This window comes from Oncorhynchus tshawytscha, linkage group LG11 (genome assembly GCF_018296145.1).
Source record: "Oncorhynchus tshawytscha isolate Ot180627B linkage group LG11, Otsh_v2.0, whole genome shotgun sequence".
In the NCBI taxonomy this organism is placed as follows: Eukaryota; Metazoa; Chordata; class Actinopteri; order Salmoniformes; family Salmonidae; genus Oncorhynchus; species Oncorhynchus tshawytscha.
Genome location: NC_056439.1, coordinates 31,788,970 through 31,806,609, shown reverse-complemented (window position 1 = coordinate 31,806,609; position 17,640 = coordinate 31,788,970). Strand labels below are relative to the sequence as shown.

At 41.2% G+C, this 17,640-nt stretch overlaps 1 protein-coding gene across 2 annotated transcripts; it reads right to left on the bottom strand.

Moving 5' to 3' along the window:
* Positions 1–6,162: 6,162 nt before the first annotated feature.
* LOC112261750 (ADP-ribosylation factor 6) lies at positions 6,163–10,400 on the bottom strand. Of its 2 annotated transcripts, none has more exons than XM_024437343.2 (2): positions 10,273–10,400; positions 6,163–10,031 (listed from the first exon to the last, which is right to left on the bottom strand). In XM_024437343.2, exon 2 carries the CDS (start codon positions 9,292–9,294, stop codon positions 8,764–8,766), a length of 531 nt encoding a protein of 176 aa, XP_024293111.1. In that variant the 5' UTR covers positions 9,295–10,031; positions 10,273–10,400; the 3' UTR covers positions 6,163–8,763. The 2 variants fall into 2 exon arrangements, with proteins under 2 accessions (XP_024293111.1, XP_024293110.1); XM_024437342.2 differs by having other exon boundaries at positions 10,176–10,398.
* Between the last annotated feature and the right edge of the window lie 7,240 nt (positions 10,401–17,640).

Genomic DNA, 17,640 nt, shown 5'->3' with positions numbered 1-17,640 from the left:
GTTCCCGAACATTTCTGGGGGGAATGGCCCTAGCCCATACGTGCTCAATGGGATTGAGATCCGGGCTCTTCGCTGGCCATAGCAGAACACTGACATTCCTGTCTTGCAGGAAATCACGCACAGAATGAGCAGTATGGCTGGTGGCATTGTCATGCTGGAGGGTTATGTCAGAATGAGCCTGCAGGAAGGGTACCACATGAGGGAGGAGGATGTCTTCCCTGTAACGCACAGCGCTGAGATTGCCTGCAATGACAACAAGCGCAGTCCGATGATGCTGTGACACACCGCCCCAGACCATGACAGACCCTCCACCTCCAAATCGATCCTGCTCCAGAGTACAGGCCTCGGTGTAATGCTCATTCCTTTGACGATAAATGCGAAACCGACCATCACCCCTGGTGAGACAAAACCGTGACTCGTCAGTGAAGAGCACTTTTTGCCAGTCCTGTCTGGTCCAGCGCAGGTGTGATATTCGGATGTATCGATCCTGTGCAGGTGTTGTTTCACGTGGTCTGCCACTGCGAGGATGATCAGCTGTCTGTCCTGTTTTAGGCATCTCACAGTACGGACATTGCAATTTATTTCCCTGGCCACATCTGCAGTCCTCATGCCTCCTTGCAGCATGTCTAAGGCACGTTCACACAGATGAGAAGGGGCCCTGGGCATCTTTCTTTTGGTGTTTTTCAGAGTCAGTAAAAAGGGCCTCTTTAGTGTCCTAGATTTTCATACCTGTGACCTTAATTGCCTACCATCTGTAAGCTGTTTGTGTCTTAACGACTGTTCCAACGGTGCATGTTCATTAGTTGTTTATGGTTCATTGAACAAGCATGGGAAATAGTGTTTAAACCCTTTACAATGAAGATCTGTTAGGTTATTTGGATTTTACGAATGATCTTAAAGACAGGGTCCTGAAAAAGTGGAACCCTGCCACGTTTCTTTTTTTGCTGAGTTTATAAACACACATACAGTACAACAATGACATATTACGTTAAAAACACAAAAGTCTTGACCAAAAAACAGCTGTCCTAAAGACAATTACACTATTCTATGATATATACATTGATCAAGTGTTTAAACTCCACCAACAAAACTAGATGGGGCGGCAGGTAGCCTAGTGGTTAGAGCATTGGACTATTAAGCTACAAGGTAAAAATCTGTCGTTCTGCCCCTGAACAAGGCAGTTAACCCACTGTTCTCTGGAAGGCCGTCATTGAAAATAAGAATTTGTTCTTAACTGACTTGCCTGGTAAAATAAAAAATATTATCAAATTTTTAAATGTTCAGGAGAGAATTCCAGGACCATGGAGCTGAGTAACTAAAACTATTACTACCATAACCTGTTCTAATTTTTGGTACCGTTGGAAGCAAATGAGAATGGGACCGTAATTGATATTTATTTGCAGGCATTGTTTCCAGAAAACAGGATCCCCCATTAATGTGTATGGGGAAATGGCGATCTTCGTGGTCAATATTAGTGAATATATAAAAAAAACATCAAACACAATCATGGTACCAATAATTGCTTCTAATTTCACCAGATGTATGTCCTTGAACCAATTACTTTCAAATTTCATACAGACGAAGTTAAAAGGATAATTTAGTAGCTAATGGCAGCCTGCAGTACCTCAGTCAGCCTTCAACTTGATATATTCAATGAGGGGGCAGCACTGAGCTAGCCTGCAACATCACTTCCTAGAATAGCTCAAATGCATCTTTCTTTTTTCCAACGCAGTTAAGCTAAAACCACACCCCGTTTTTCAGAGGGGCGTTCTATGCTCACATTGGCTAGCTAGCGTTGTCTCACTGACAGGCGATCAGCGCAGAGACAGTGGTAAGGATGGAGTGTAATTTAACAATTAGCTGCCTACCGTAATAAAGGCCTATTATTATCATCATGTTTGGTAACATTTGCCCATGTATTTATTTTCCGTTTCAATGAGTTGCAAAAATGTCTCAGAACTCAGCTGACCTTCAATTGAGAAGACTTTAGCTAAGTTAACTTGGGCTACTTAACGTTACTAGCTCAGTATTTGAGGTTGTTATATTATCATTAGTAGTGTATTATCAGGTAAAAGCATATGCTTATTATTCACAATTTCTCAAATATTTATTCGCTAATCATTCAGTCGAATACGCTATACTACAGCCATTGAATCGGTCTTTGAGCGTTAAGGGACGTTAATGGCTAGCTTGGTCCACGACATTATGTTGTTATATTTTTCAATCTCGAAATAGAAGGGCAAATGTTATTAATCAGTGACTGGAATTTTGTGCTACGTGATATTCACTCCCGGACTTGGAGAGCGCTCAAAAGCGTTGAAGAACGGCCCTCTGAATAATGAGGCGTGGTTTTGGCTTAACTGGGTTGGGAAAAAGAAAGACGCTGCTCCAACTGGGCATTGCAATGGTTCCAAAAACACCCCCATGTTGCAAGACGGTGACACGCTGAAATTACACTTCCTGGTCTTCAAACACCACTGAGCATTTTCATAGGAAACAATTCGTCCATATTTTTTGTACAGTCAATGGTCGTGTACTGAGCGATTTCCACTTACCTGTAAATAGGCCAGCTGCTATGTCAAAATTAGTTATATTTAAAAAATTCATGAAAACTAAAATGAGCTTTTTGATTTTAATTTAAGGTTAGGGTTAAGCATGAGTGGTAGCAGCGTGGTTAACTTCAAATTCAGATTTTATGAAATGTATGGAATACAGTGATCACCGTCATTGTAAATAAGAATTTGTTCTTAACTGACTTGCCTAGTTAAATAAAGGTTCAATTTAAATTATATATATACATTTATTGCTAAACCTATCAAATCTATAAAAGGACACTGTCCCGTGCTGTACTGCTGAGAAAGGAAATACCCGTTGCTGAATAAAACTAACAGATCTTCTGTTGCCCAAAACCCCAGGGCCTACCCGCATCAATCCTGTCTTTGTGAGGACTGTAAACACTCCCTTTGTCCTTAATCAGATTTAAATGGGAGAACTAAAGCATTCCTTCCATTGCTCCTCCTCAGTGTCTGTCTCGGTCTGGCTCCAATGGAGTCCTATTGCTGGTGAATTGTAATTATTATTTTTTAATTGTTAAAACAGGGGGCACACCAGATGAATCATATTCATAGTCCCCGTGACCACAAGAAATAAGACCTCAGCACAATAAGCCATATATATTTTGTATATATTGTAGGGGTGCACCACAGTGCATGCACTATTTGTATTTACATTCACATTACTATTTCAGGCAACCAGTTAATATACAAACACTCAATCAGTATGTTTTATATACATGACATCTAGAGAAATGCAATCCAGTCAGTCAGATAATTAACAATAAAGAACCGATATGAAAATGATTGATAATGTTAAAAATGACAGTTGACCATGAAAACTTAAAAGTTGGAGGGACTTGGTCTGTCTTGACTTGTCCTGCCCTATAACAAGCATGTGGGGTTCGAACAATTCTATTAAAATGTATTCATCAGTCCCACCAAGCCACTGCAGTTTAAAACAGGGATCAATAAATATCCCAGGAGAGGCCTGCCTTCACTCTCTGTGGCACTGCCAGATATTGACTCTGTGAGATGCTGCGAGTCCTCCGTCCTTCAACATCGATCGAGGGGTGGATCACTCTCCTCCCACTGTTGAGGGATGCCCATCACATCCCAGGCTGATGGTGTTCTACCCAAACCATCCATCCTATGTCGAGGGACAGGAGACCTATCCCTGGGCCTTGTTGACAAATAAGTATGAAACTCATCCTGTACCAAATGCTAGGGCCAGTTCGAGCACCCCTTTCCTTCCACAATCCTGCTCAGGTTCAAATTCCCCCTACTATGTAACTGTATCCTCATCAGTACAGTCATGGTGCTGTATTTAAACAAGGCACAATTCATTAAACATAATTTCTGGACATCAGTCCTTTCCCACACCCCACTCTGCATACAATGTCCACATCCTCTCAACAATGGCCACCCAGTGCTAGAGAACCCACCAACAACCCCTTCCTGACTTGTAGCAACTAGCAAGCAAAGAGAAATCCACTTTGGAACTCAAACTTCTCTGCAAGTTTTAGAGACAGTTTGACAGCACAGCTGAAACATGTTCATCCTTTTCCATCTAAGTAAGAATGTTCATGGTATGCCATACATTCTATTGACAACACTAGAAATGCTTCTGAACAGTAAACATGTATATATCCACTAACTCAGCTGTGTGAGGTGTATAGTTGCAAAGGCATGATTCATAACTTCCTGAAGCTAGACTATCAGCTGGTGTCCCATGTGATGTGACACCACTGCCTGGGCTTCTGCAGTGTCAGTCAAAATACACCAACCAGCAGCGGTCCATATTAGACACCGAGTCAAACGAAGCCATATCATTTATCGCAACTGTATGACAACCTCCCGCTGCCTGGGCTATCACTGATGTTGTGCATCTGTCCTATGACTTTCTTAGGTTTAAAAGTCAAGCCTGCCTCTACTTCTCTGGGCTTTGGACTCTTAGTGAACCAATAGGTTGACTACAGACGACCAACCAGATAAGTTCATGCTGGTTCTTCAGCTGATCGAGTCAGTGTGTCTGAGTATAGAGGCTACAGTCTCTGGCCCTATTATTTTTACTCTTGTAATGAGGCCCACTCAATAAGATTCATTAAGTCAAAGACTTGGAAAACACCTTGGGCTGGTACAATTAGGATATGGCCTAGTGAGACCCAGAAAGACAAGGCACCATTACTGCCTGGTGTGGGATAATATAGAAATTAATGAGTAACTAGAGACCTTGTCACATTGTGACCTTTAATTTGATTCCATAATCTACATTTACCTCTAGGCAAATATAAAACCTAATTCAAGAAAAAGCACATTTAGCAGGGCAATTTCTACAAACAAAAATATGTTTTTCTGAGTTTAACCAATCTGGTGGACAGTTTACAATATTCACAGGACCCCAGACAAGATACAAACCAGCACACAGCTGGATTGCTTACTGGAGAGGACAACAACTTGGTAGCAGATGTTGGTCTGTTTTTTTAAAACAATATTGTACACTATCCCAAGAAACTATATATATATATATATATATAGTTTTTTTTAAATAGCTTTTTAATCTTTGTTTTGCAGTCGGCATGCATCATAGTATGTTCCTTCTAAACAAATATTGGTGGGTTGGGGGAGGATTATTAATTTCCAGCCTGTTTTGAACCACAGCTGACAGAATTCAGAAACTGCTGTATTGCTCCAACATTTATGCAGCCTGTCAACCCCCAATGCAGGCTAGCAATGTGGCTCTGTAGTTATTCCACTGAGACCATTTGGACTTCCTGTTTTGTATATGGGGTAAAAGGAAAAACATATATTTCCCAATTCAATGGTGGCGAACAGTGACAAAAGGCTTTGAGGGTGGACAGCTATATAAACTGCCTGAAAAGTCTCAATGCAACACACCAACAAGACATTTTGTTCTTCACATAAAATATAACAGAATGAGTCATTACCTAATGTGAATAGAATGCTGAAAAACACAGGAAAATTACATTACGTTAAAAACATGTAAAAAAATTGTTGACCAATTCACATCAAAGAGTAGTCCATTCATCTGGAGGGAAATTGCATTCTTGGTAAAGGTTAAGCTTGCCACACCTTAAACCACAGCTTTTAGTTATGCAGTTAAAATAGGTCTCAACATATACTGGCAATTAGCCTATGTAAAAAGAACATCTTTAAGCACAGTACTGAAGCACTGAAGGTGTTTTGTGTTGGATATTTTAACACCTGGCAGTTTGTAGCACAACAAACGTGCAAGCTCTGCAAATGTCATTTCACCTTTATTTAACCAGATAGGCAGGTTGAGAACAAGTTCTATTATAAATCATTCCTCAAGGGGATAAACGCTCACATAAAGCAGATAAGAATTTCCCCAATGCAAGGGTGGTAAACTATAAGCAAAGAACAATCACAATCCTATCTCTAGCATTTTGTACATACTTTCTTATAATGGATTTTGAGTCCTTGGGAAGCTGTGTATTATGATAACTGTGTTCCTTTGTATTTATTATTGATCCCCATTAGCTGCTGCCAAAGCAGAGTCGAGCAAAATGAAGGCAATTTATTCAATTAAATCACTTTTGGTCAAGTTATGATCAACATAAGAAAATGAGACATTTAAAATTACTTTTTTAATTAGACATTACAATGACATTGTTCTGTACATGGTTCTCCAAGTCAACATAGGAATAAGAGAGCTGAACCAAAATATAATTTCACCAGGGAGCTGCTCTCTCCCATTGCATGACAGGCCCACTCTGCTGAAGGGTTACTATACTTCTGTACTCATGCTGCAGATACAGGCTAGTAAAAGGTCTCGCATCCTGAGACATATGAATGGTAGCAGGTTGAGAGCTCAGAGCTGAATGACATTCCTTTGGAAATATTGAGTCCATTGGCTTCATAACCATCAATGTTACCCTATGAACAAAAGCTGCATTCTGAAAAGCATGTTTGGGTTAACAGAGACCTGTTTGCTTGAGCACAATCTGGGATCAAAACACGAGTACACAAAAAGGCCAATTAATTCCCAATATAGCCCACTATAGGGAATCACTTGTGCAACTGGGTTCCAGATGGTGAGTCTAAGCACTACACTCTGGCTGTGTCCCAAATCGGTCTTGTTTTGTTACTTACTAAAACTGCATACTGTCTACTAATCGTACTAAATACTATTTAGAACGTACTGTTCAGTAAAATCGAATACAGTAAGCAACAAATAACATACTAGGCTCATCCATACTGAGAATGCATAATCTAATGCTCAAATTGTATTGATTCCTGCCATTTGTTTATTTTTGGTAAAGCACATCGCCATGTCTGATTATCAGCTCTTATCAAACACAAGTGGGTCTCGAAAAACTATTCTCTTCCTTAATAGTGTGCAGTAAATTTTACTAGATGAAATGCCCGAAATGAGTATGACATCCTGGCATTTAAGGCATACACAATTTGACATTGCACATACTATGAAACATTTTTGCATACCCAAAACACCTACTATTTTGAATGCAAGTATGGGTATTCGGACACAGTCAATGTCTTTCCTGACAATTTTGTCACAACAATGTCCAGAATGTTGACAATTAAATGTACGCAATGGCGAAACTTTTAAATCACACCTTGCAGTGTTTGTCAATACAAATACCTACATTTGCTAAATGGTTTCTGTATTAAAAACATGTTTAATATAAGGTGTTGTAGTTGTCCCAAACAAGCTAGACTAAACATCAGACTTTAGTTCTGAAAGGAAAAACTATGAATCAGACCCTTATGTTACTCATAATCCAACAGTATCTTTAAAGCATACATGAACCAAGCTTGAGCCCTAATGAAAATACAAATCCAGCTCCATTAGAAAATATATAAAAATGTGATAAAGAATAGGCAAAGTTGGTAATCTCTGTAGCTTTGAATTATGAACACATTTAATTGATATTCATCAAGCCACATAATGTCCCCTAGGCTTGCTACAGAGTAGAAGCTAACACTTATTCATGACTCCAATTCCACTGCATTACATTGAGCCATTGGACTTGGCTCAATGCCAACACTGCACAAATGCTCTGCCTAAACTCAAATACACCTTGCACGTGATACCGTTTTGGAAACATTTGGAACTTTTTCAAATACAAAATATACACGTACTCTAAGCAGTTTAGGAAAGTTGCACCCGGCTGTATTTAAGAACACCGCCTCCAACAGGCTACACTTTCTCCCCTCCAATTTCCACTTCAAAAGTCTCCAATGGCGCGTAAAGGTTACTACAATCTTCACTTTGTTGATCTATGTGCGTGCAAATTTTGGAGCAGCGGACCCCTGTTGGTAAAATGATATCTTCACCGGTCCCACTCTAATTCACAAGGGGGCGACAGCATTTATTTTTTATTTTTGTAATTTCCTTTTGTGAAATCAAGGAAGAGTCGCCTTCCCTTGCTAGTAGTAGCTAGTTGGCAGCCTGGCGTTAGCCTGACTAAAAACACAGCTAGCCTTTTTAGCTTCTCACATCTCCATGCGAAACGTACAGGAGGGTAGCTCTCCGGGGAACAGGGTTGGAGAGCCCGGCATACAGCATTGGTCAGATCAAGGAACCATGCGGCAACACTGCCCCCATGTTGCGGAAGGAATGGTACAGCTCTCCAAAATGTTCAGGTAGTACAAAAGTACGTTGAATGCCGGAGCGCATTACAAGGAGCCTCCTGTACGCTACATGGCTTCCGCAATGTGAATTTACCATAACCGGGAAGGAAGTTTCATACCTTGGCAGAGGGCCGTTTAAAAAATAATAATGCCAGGTGCAACTTTGCTAAACTGCATCATTTGTGTTTGAATGATTATTTCACCCTGATCTGAAAGTTTGCAACTAAAGGTTTCCAAAACTGTATCGCAAGCAAGGATTATTAAAGTTTCTAAACGTTAAAACAGAGCATATGTAGTTCACATGGAGCCAGCTGTCCTCCATATCATCAGCTAAGAACCCAAGACAGGGACCGGCTTTAAGACACCTTGGGTTCTCAAAAGCTAAGTAGAAGCAAACTATAAGCCAGAAAACCAAGTTTATAAAGATAAATTAGTTATAGGGTCATCATAGTAATAAAAAATAAATGGAGATCAAACTTCTCTTTATTATATATTTATTTGAGAAGTAAAGTTGTGTTACTTGCCTCAATTTGACTTTTTTGTAGTTGAATCTAAAACAGTAATCACTCAATCATTAGGATTTGTAATTTGATGTTAGCCATGTCAACCCCTCATAGAGTCCGTCTCCCGTGGTCGCACAGGAGGGCTGAACATACCAATTCCTATCTCTAATGCGGGTCAATCCTAGTTTCTCTTGGATTTCGTGTGGCTTCATGGCATCGGGCAGGTCTTGCTTATTGGCAAAAATCAAGATGATGGCGTCCCTCATCTCACGGTCATTAATGATGCGATGGAGTTCCTGCCTGGCCTCATCAATGCGATCTCTGTCTGCGCAATCCACAACAAAGATTAACCCTTGAGTGCCCGTGTAGTAGTGTCGCCACAGGGGACGGATCTTATCTTGGCCTCCAACGTCCCATACATTGAATTTGACATTTTTGTAAGTCACAGTCTCAACGTTGAAACCAACTGTGGGAATTGTAGTGACCGACTGTCCAAGTTTCAGTTTGTAAAGGATGGTGGTCTTTCCAGCAGCATCAAGTCCAAGCATCAATATTCTCATCTCCTTGTTGCCAAAGATTTTCGATAGCATTTTCCCCATCATGTAAACAGTGCATAAATATTCCGTTCAAAATGAAACAAAATGGTTGGATTCTTCAATATTTCCTTTTTAACTTCCTTAATGCCAAAACCATGCAGGTTAACTTTATTTGCTTAACCGGGCGTAACTAGGCAACTAATTACAAATGGACATTGTGTGAAATATGATGCTCAAACTGAGTCATGTGCGGGTCTATCAATGCTTCACAATGTGTCGGCCTAAGAAAGGAATCTCAAACTGGCAACAATAATATTCCTGGTGGCAAATCATTAGCTAACTTGTAGTATTGCTGTTCATAACTTAATTCTCAGAGTTTGAGACATCCAAGTTCAAATGTGTACCCAAAGGTGAGATAAGTAAATTGTATGACAAGCCGTCTAAGTATATTGTTACTTCTTAATTGTAGCTGTCACAAAATGTTCATACTATTGATTTCTATTCTCTTCAGGGTCGGGAGGGGAGGGGTAGTGGATCTGTTGATAGAGCAAGGAAGTCAAATAGGCCCTCCAAAAAACCTGCGGTACTTCTTACTTCCTCTTGGTGAATGTGTCTCGAGGTCCCCCTCCTCGTCCTTGTTCCGATCAGGAGAAAGGCAATGTTTCCAGAGGAGAAAGGCAATGTTCTGCAGCTATTCCATCAAACGTCACGCTGGGCTACACACTCGTTCGTAGGAGCCCGTTCTCCTAAAGTCCCGGCGACTAAGGTCATTGATTCAATAAAAAAAATCCCTTCTTGTCCTCCTGAAACAGAAGAGGATCATGAGGAGTGTCAGAAAGCTCAACTTAGCAAGTTAACAGCTAGCTAGCTGACACTAGCTTGCTAACTTAGCAACCTACATGCTGCATTGTGGATAGCTCAACAAAATTGAAAAAAATGCAACTTACGTTCCGTGTATTTTTAACACAAATCTTCCCAAAATATATATATTACATTCTGTTTCCCCCCTCCTCTCTCAGTAATTTGCAAACCGCTTTCGTCTACCTCTCTCTCCTTTTCAGCCGAGTTGCAACGCTACTCTGATCTACCGGAAAGGTGTGGACAACATCACCAGTCACTTCCTCTGGATCGTTCAGTAGTTAGTTGGTTTGCGCACGAGCTTCCACAGCTTGAACTGTGACCAGAGGACGCCATTTCGGCTCCGCGGATTACTCTGACATTACGTGCATTGTCCGAAATGCGGTCCATTGATTCGTTTAAAGTAAATGCATGGTGCGAATTTAACCAGTACTGGTCCAGGTGCAAATGTTGTAAGGAGCAGGAAAATGTAACGCACCATACAATGATGTATATAAACCCATCGGCACCATACAAGGAAGTGGATGCATTTATTTGGTGCACGTGCATGGTGCTAAATAATATCTAACAAGCTATTAGCTAGTCAAAATGTATTGGGTAAATTTATAAAATTACAATTACATGATGGAAGACCAATTCATTCGTATCAATTTTACAGCACATAAAACACGTAGGCCCATGGTTACAACACGAAACATGAAATTGCAACAGTATTAATATGCATTTTTAAATGAAAGTAGTGCATTTGGCATGCTTAATAAACATATATTTTAAAATATAGGTTACTTTCTAGCCTTAAATGAAAACAATGCATGCAGGCTAGGTTACTGTGTGAAGCATAGACTGCACAAATATGGTATGTAGGCTTGGTCTACGTCCTCAATACAAACTGTAATAACACCACCATGTGGCATGCATTGGCACTGCTTCTCATTTTACTGAAGTTATTGACCAAATATGCAGGTTCGCATAGCCACATGGTGGTCACTCACAAGTCTGTCACTCAGTTTACAAGTCCTAGTCTATCTCTTGGAGCACCAATAGTGGTGGGTAGGTTGTCTATTATCTGCCAGTTTTATTAAACTGTTTAAACCTCTGTGTGGATGCATGTGGATGCACTCTCTGTGTTCTGATGCTGGCTGACCTCATGACCTGTGGGCTGTTTGGATCTTACTGGTTCCAGCTAGGCTCTTGGTTGTTGTCTGGCTGACATGTAGATGACAACATCATGTGTTTCCATTTCCTGAAGGGTTCCATCATTTGGATCATGGCCATGTGTCTGTGTCTTATATCTGCAAACGTCAAGGTTGCCCATCCAAATATGTGGCCATCTGGGCCCTGGTGCACCCCATTCTCCAGCTCCCTGTCTGTGCACTGTGGAGGGTAGGAAGAGTGGAGCTGCAGGGAGTCTTTGCTCTAGATCTCTGGGATGAGGGACAGCAGCCAGGCCCCAGTCTCCACAGTGCCCTGTAGTACTGTCTCTGCTGCTGCTCGATCCCCCTCATACAGTATCTATGCTCCAAATCCAGGCGACGGAGCAGGCCCTTATGTTGTTGGACTTGGTACCTGTGTAGTTCATGCTTTGTGGCAGTGAGCGGCTTCTGCATTTACATGGCGGATGTGAGTAAAACATTTAAACGTGTTAACCCTCTCAAGGCTGCCGTCCCAGACAGCATCCCCAGCCGCGTCCTCAGAGCATGCGCAGACCAGCTGGCTGGTGTGTTTACGGACATATTCAATCAATCCCAATCCCAGTCTGCTGTCCCCACATGCTTCAAGATTGTTCCTGTTTCCAAGAAACCTAAGGTAACTGAACTAAATTACTGTCTAAATGACTGTCGCCACGTAGCTCAAGATTGTTCCTGTTTCCAAGAAACCTAAGGAAACTGAACTAAATGACTGTCGCCCCGTAGCTCTCTGTCATCATGAAGTGCTTTGAGAGACTAGTCAAGGATCATATCACCTCCTCCCTACCTGTTACCCTAGACCCACTCCAATTTGCTTACCACCCCAATAGGTCCACAGACGATGCAATCGCCATCACACTGCCCTATCCCATCTGGACAAGAGGAATACCTATGTAAGAATGCTGTTTATTGACTACAGCTCAGCATTCAACACAATAGTACCCTCCAAACTCATCATTAAGCTTTAGACCCTGGGTCTCGACCCCGCCCTGTTCAACTGGGTCCTGGACTTCCTGACGGGCCGCCCCCCCAGGTGGTGAAGGTAGAAAACAACATCTCCACTCTGCTGATCCTCAACACTGGGGTCCCACAAGGGTGCGTTCTTAGCCCTCTCCTGTACTCCTTGTTCACCCACGACTGCGTGGCCATGCATACCCCCAACTCTATCATCAAGTTTGCAGACAACACTACAGTGGTAGTCTTGATTACCAACAACGACGAGACAGCCTACATGGAGGAGGTGAGGGCCCTTGGAGTGTAGTGTCAGGAAAATAACCTATCATTCAATGTCAGCTAAACAAAAGAGATGATTGTGGACTTCAGGAAACAGCAAAAGGAGCAACCCCCTGCGATGGGACAGCAGTGGAGAAGGTGGAAAGTTTTAAGTTCCTCGGTGTACATATCACCAACAAACTGAAATGGTCCACGCACACAGAGAGTGTGGTGAAGAAGGCGTAACAGTGCCTCTTCAACCTCAAGAGGTGATGGGAATTTTATGAATAATGACTAAACAATATCTACATTTAAATAGAACTATAACTAATTCGACTCTACCCTGTTTTACAATATCTGATTAATAATGTTAGTTCATAAGGAAGAGATTATGTAGCATGAACAAGGAGTAATTAAATTTAATAAACACCATTCCAACTTTGTTGGAGAGGTATGTGTTGTGTGTTTTAAGTAAGCAAAAGAGTATCATTAACTTGTGTTTGAACCCACTCAGCTATAACTCTGTGGCGATTAAATAAGACAGCGAGAGCCTCTCCAGGTTTTCCGCATCTGGAACTGTCTGCTAAAGTAATGATAGATAATGGTGAGACTTCAGAAGTTAATCTTGATATAGTGTGTGTGTCAGGAGTGTGCGCTAGTGGGTTGGAATACACTTTTGAACCTGCTTTGTCTTGGTCGAGAGGAGGAGATTCATTCTATAACCAATGACGTCATATTTGATATATAAACTGTTGTACATTGTTCTATGGGTAGTGCGCTCCGAGAATAAATACTATTATCTAATTTTAATAAGACTGGTCTCTGTCTATTTTATGCAAATAAGGATCTTACATTTTTTTAGAAACAGACAGAGTGATTTCAATTGAATTGGTTAACGAACACATATAGGAATTATGAAATTCAAGAGGTTGAAAAAATTTGGCTTGTCACCGAAACCCCTCACTAACTTTTACAGGTGCACAATTGAGAGCATCCTGTCGGGCTGTATCACTGGTACGGCAACTGCACCGCCCACAACCGCAGGGCTCTCCAGAGGGTGGTGCGGTCTGCACATCGCACCACCGGGGGAAAACTACCTGCCTTCCAGGAAACCTACAACACCTGATGTCACAGGAAGGCAAAAAAGATCATCAAGGACAATAACCACCCGAGCCACTACCTGTTCACCCTGCTTCCATCCAGAATGCGAGGTCAGTACAGGTGCATCAAAGCTGGGACAGAGAGATTGAAAAACAGCTTCTATCTCAAGGCCATTAGATTATTTAACAGCCACCACTAGCGCAGAGAGGCGGCTACCAACCTATAGACTGATATCATTGGCCACTTTAATAAATGGAACACTAGTCACTTTAATAATGCTACTTTAAGAATGTTTACGTATCTCGCATTACTCATCTCACACGGTTGAAGTCGGAATTTTACATACACCTTAGCCAAATACATTTAAACTCAGTTTTTCACAATTCCTGACATGTATTCAGAGTAAACATTCCTTGTCTTAGGTCAGTTAAGATCACCACTTTATTTTAAGAATGTGAAATGTCAGAATAATAGTTGAGAATTATTTATTTCAGCTTTTATTTCTTTCATCACATTCCCAGTGGGTCAGAAGTTTACATACACTCAATTAGTATTTGGTAGCATTGCCTATAAATTGTTTAACTTAGGTCAAAGTTTCTGGTAGCCTTCCACAAGCTTCCCACAATAAGTTGGGTGAATTTTGGCCCGTTCCTCCTGTCAGAGCTGGTGTAACTGAATCAGGTTTGTAGGCCTCCTTGCTCGCACACACTTTTTCAGTACTGCCTACAAAGTTTCTATAGGATTGAGGTCAGGGCTTTGAGATGTTGCTTCAATATATCCACATAATTTTCCTGCCTCATGATGCCATCTATTTTGTGAAGTGCACCAGTCCCTCCTGCAGCAAAGCACCCCCACAACATGATGCTGCCACACCCGTGCTTCACGGTTGGGATGGTGTTCTTCGGCTTGCAAGCATCCTTCTTTTTCCTCCAAACATAACGATGGTCATTATGGCCAAACAGTTCCATTTTTGTTTCATCAGACCAGAGGACATTTCTTCAAAAAGTTAAATTTTTGTCCCCATGTGCAGTTGCAAACCGTAGTCTGTCTTTTTTATGGTAGCTTTGGAGCAGTGGCTTCTTCCTTGCTGAGCGGCCTTTCAGGTTATGTCGATATAGGACTAGTTTTACTGTGGATATAGATTATTTTGGACCTGTTTCCTCCAGCATCTTCACAAGGTCCTTTGCTGTTGTTCTGGGATTGATTTGCAGTTTTCGCACACCAAAGTACGTTCATCTCTAGGAGACAGAATGTGTCTCCTTCCTGAGCAGTATGATGGCTGTGTGGTCCCATTGTGTTTATACTTGCATATTCTTGTTTGTACAGATGAACGTGGTAACTTCAGGCGATTGGAAATTGCTCCCAAGGATGAACCAGACTTGTGGAGATCTACAATTTTTTTCTGAGGGCTTGGCTGATTTCTTTTGATTTTCCATGATGTCAAGCAAAGAGGCACTGAGTTTGAAGGTATGCCTTGAAATACATCCACAGGTACACCTCCAATTGACTCAAATAATGGCAATTAGCCTATCAGAAGCTTCTAAAGCCATGACATCATTTTCTGGAATTTTCCAAGCTGTTTAAAGGCACAGTCAACTTAGTGCATGTAAACTTCTGACCCACTGGAATTGTGATACAGTGAATTATAAGTGAAATAATCTGTCTGTAAACAATTGTTGGAAAAATGACTTGTGTCATGCACAAAGTAGATGCCCTAACTGACTTGCAAAAACTATAGTTTGTTAACAAGAATTTTGTGGAGTGGTTGATAAACAAGTTTTGACTCCAACCTAAGTGTATATAAACTTGCGACTTCAACTGTATGTAATAACTGTATACTGTATCCTTCACTATCTATTCTTTACTATCTATTGCATCTTAGCCGATCTGTCACTGCTCTACCATATATTTTATACTTAAATATTCTCATCCCATTCCTTTACTAGATTGTGTGTATTAGAGTTGGTTGTGGAATTGATTAGATATTAGGTTTTGTGGTGGAATTGTTAGATATTACCTGTTAGATACTGCTGTACCGACGGATCTTGAAGCATAAGCATTTCGCTACACTCGCAATAACACCTGCTAACCATGTGTATGTGGCCAATAAAATTGGATTTGATTTGATTTAGTTGTCAGTGGCTTCTATAGTATCACCTTGTGGAGGAAAGGATTGCAAAACAATATAATTTCAATAATTAACTACACCAGTGAATTAACTGTGTATTTCCTGTGGTATCACCATTGTATTAACAAGTGATAATTGCTTCATAATGGAGTTGAGCATTTCATTATTTATATTATTACAACAATGTAAAAAGGAATGGCCCTTACTCTTGTGTAATAACAAAGGTCTTCATCAATACATCTTTCTCATTTTAAAGGAATGTAAAATCATACTATGGATAGACACCTCATACAAATATCCTTGTTCAAACTAATTTATTAATTTTACTCATCAAAGGTTGTTTCAGAGTAAGTCAAATAAATTGCACTAACCTGAGAATAAAATCAGTATTCCTTTGATGAATTTGATTAGACATATATCTGTTACTGTGTCATTTCCCCAAATCTCAAGAGGAAAGTTGGTTGTGTTTTCTCTACTTTATAGGGAGTCTCTCTCTCTCTCTCTCTCTCTCTCTCTCTCTCTCTCTCTCTCTCTCTCTCTCTCTCTCTCTCTCTCTCTCTCTCTCTCTCATTATGTAATCTGATCCCCTGGCCCATGTAGATGTTGGTAGTCATGTGATCTCTTGATAAGCTTTATTTACAGCCCTCTGGATTTCATTCACTTTGCACAAAGTAGAACAATTTAATCCCTGCTAATTGACAGGTGACAGGTGAGGCTAAATCCAAACCCAATTGTATTTTAAAGAGCTTGTAAACCCCAATATTGAGAGTTGGTATGTCCATTATTTAGCTATAGCTCTCAGGACATTGCAGGGGACTATACATGTGACTTACGTTATTGTTGTGGTGTAAGAAAGAGGCTATGACAGACTTGTGGCTATGAAATATTTACAGCAGAGTTCAGATGACTAAGGCGCCTGTGTAGAAGACGGTGTGAGTAGCTCATCATTAAAGTTTCACAAACTGGATTTCATTCACTGTCCTTTAATTATATAAAACTGCCAGCTCTAACTGCACAAGACACACATTTCAGAGGATTTTCATTTCATTTTCCAACGCTTGTGTTGCAAACTCAGAACATACTAGTAATTGTGGAATAATAGCGGAGGCCCTTAATTAATCGTAGTGGAATCACTTTAAATTCCATGGATCAATCTCAATCTCATGACCAGTGAATGTATATGTCTTATGGCTTGTGGGTAGAAGCTGCCATGCGGTAGCAGAGAGAACAGTCTATGACTTGGGTGACTGGAGTCTTTGACAATTCTTTGGGCTTTCCTCTGAAACTGCCTAGTATATAGGTCCTGAATGGAGGAAGCTTGGCCTCAGTGATGTACTGGGCCGTACGCACTCCCCTCTGTGGCACCTTACCCATGCCAAATCTTTTCAGTCTCCTGAAAGAGCAAAAGGTGTTGAGGTGCCCTCTTCACAACTGTTTTGGTGTGTTTGGACCATGATCGTTCATTGGTGATGTTCCAAGGAACTTGAAATGCTCGACCCACTCCAGTACAGCCCTGTTGATGTTAATAATGGGGGCTTGTTCGGCCCATCTTTTACTGTAGTCCATGATCAGCTCCTTTGTCTTGCTCACATTGAGGGAGAGGTTGTTGTCCTGGCACCACACGGCCAGGTCTTTGACCATCTCACATCATTGTTGGTAATCAGGCCTACCACTGTTGTGTCGTCAGCACACTTTATGATGGTGTTGGAGTCGTGTTTGGCTATGCAGTCGTGGGTGAACAGGGACTAAGCATGCACCCCTGAGGGGCCCCAGTGTTGAGGATCAGGGTGGCAGACGTGTTGTTGCCTACCCTTACCACCTGGGAGCGGCCCATCAGGAAGTCCAGGATCCAGTTACAGAGGGAGGTGTTTAGTCCCAGGGTCTTTAGCTTAGTGGTGAGCTTTGTGGGCACTATGGTGTTGAACG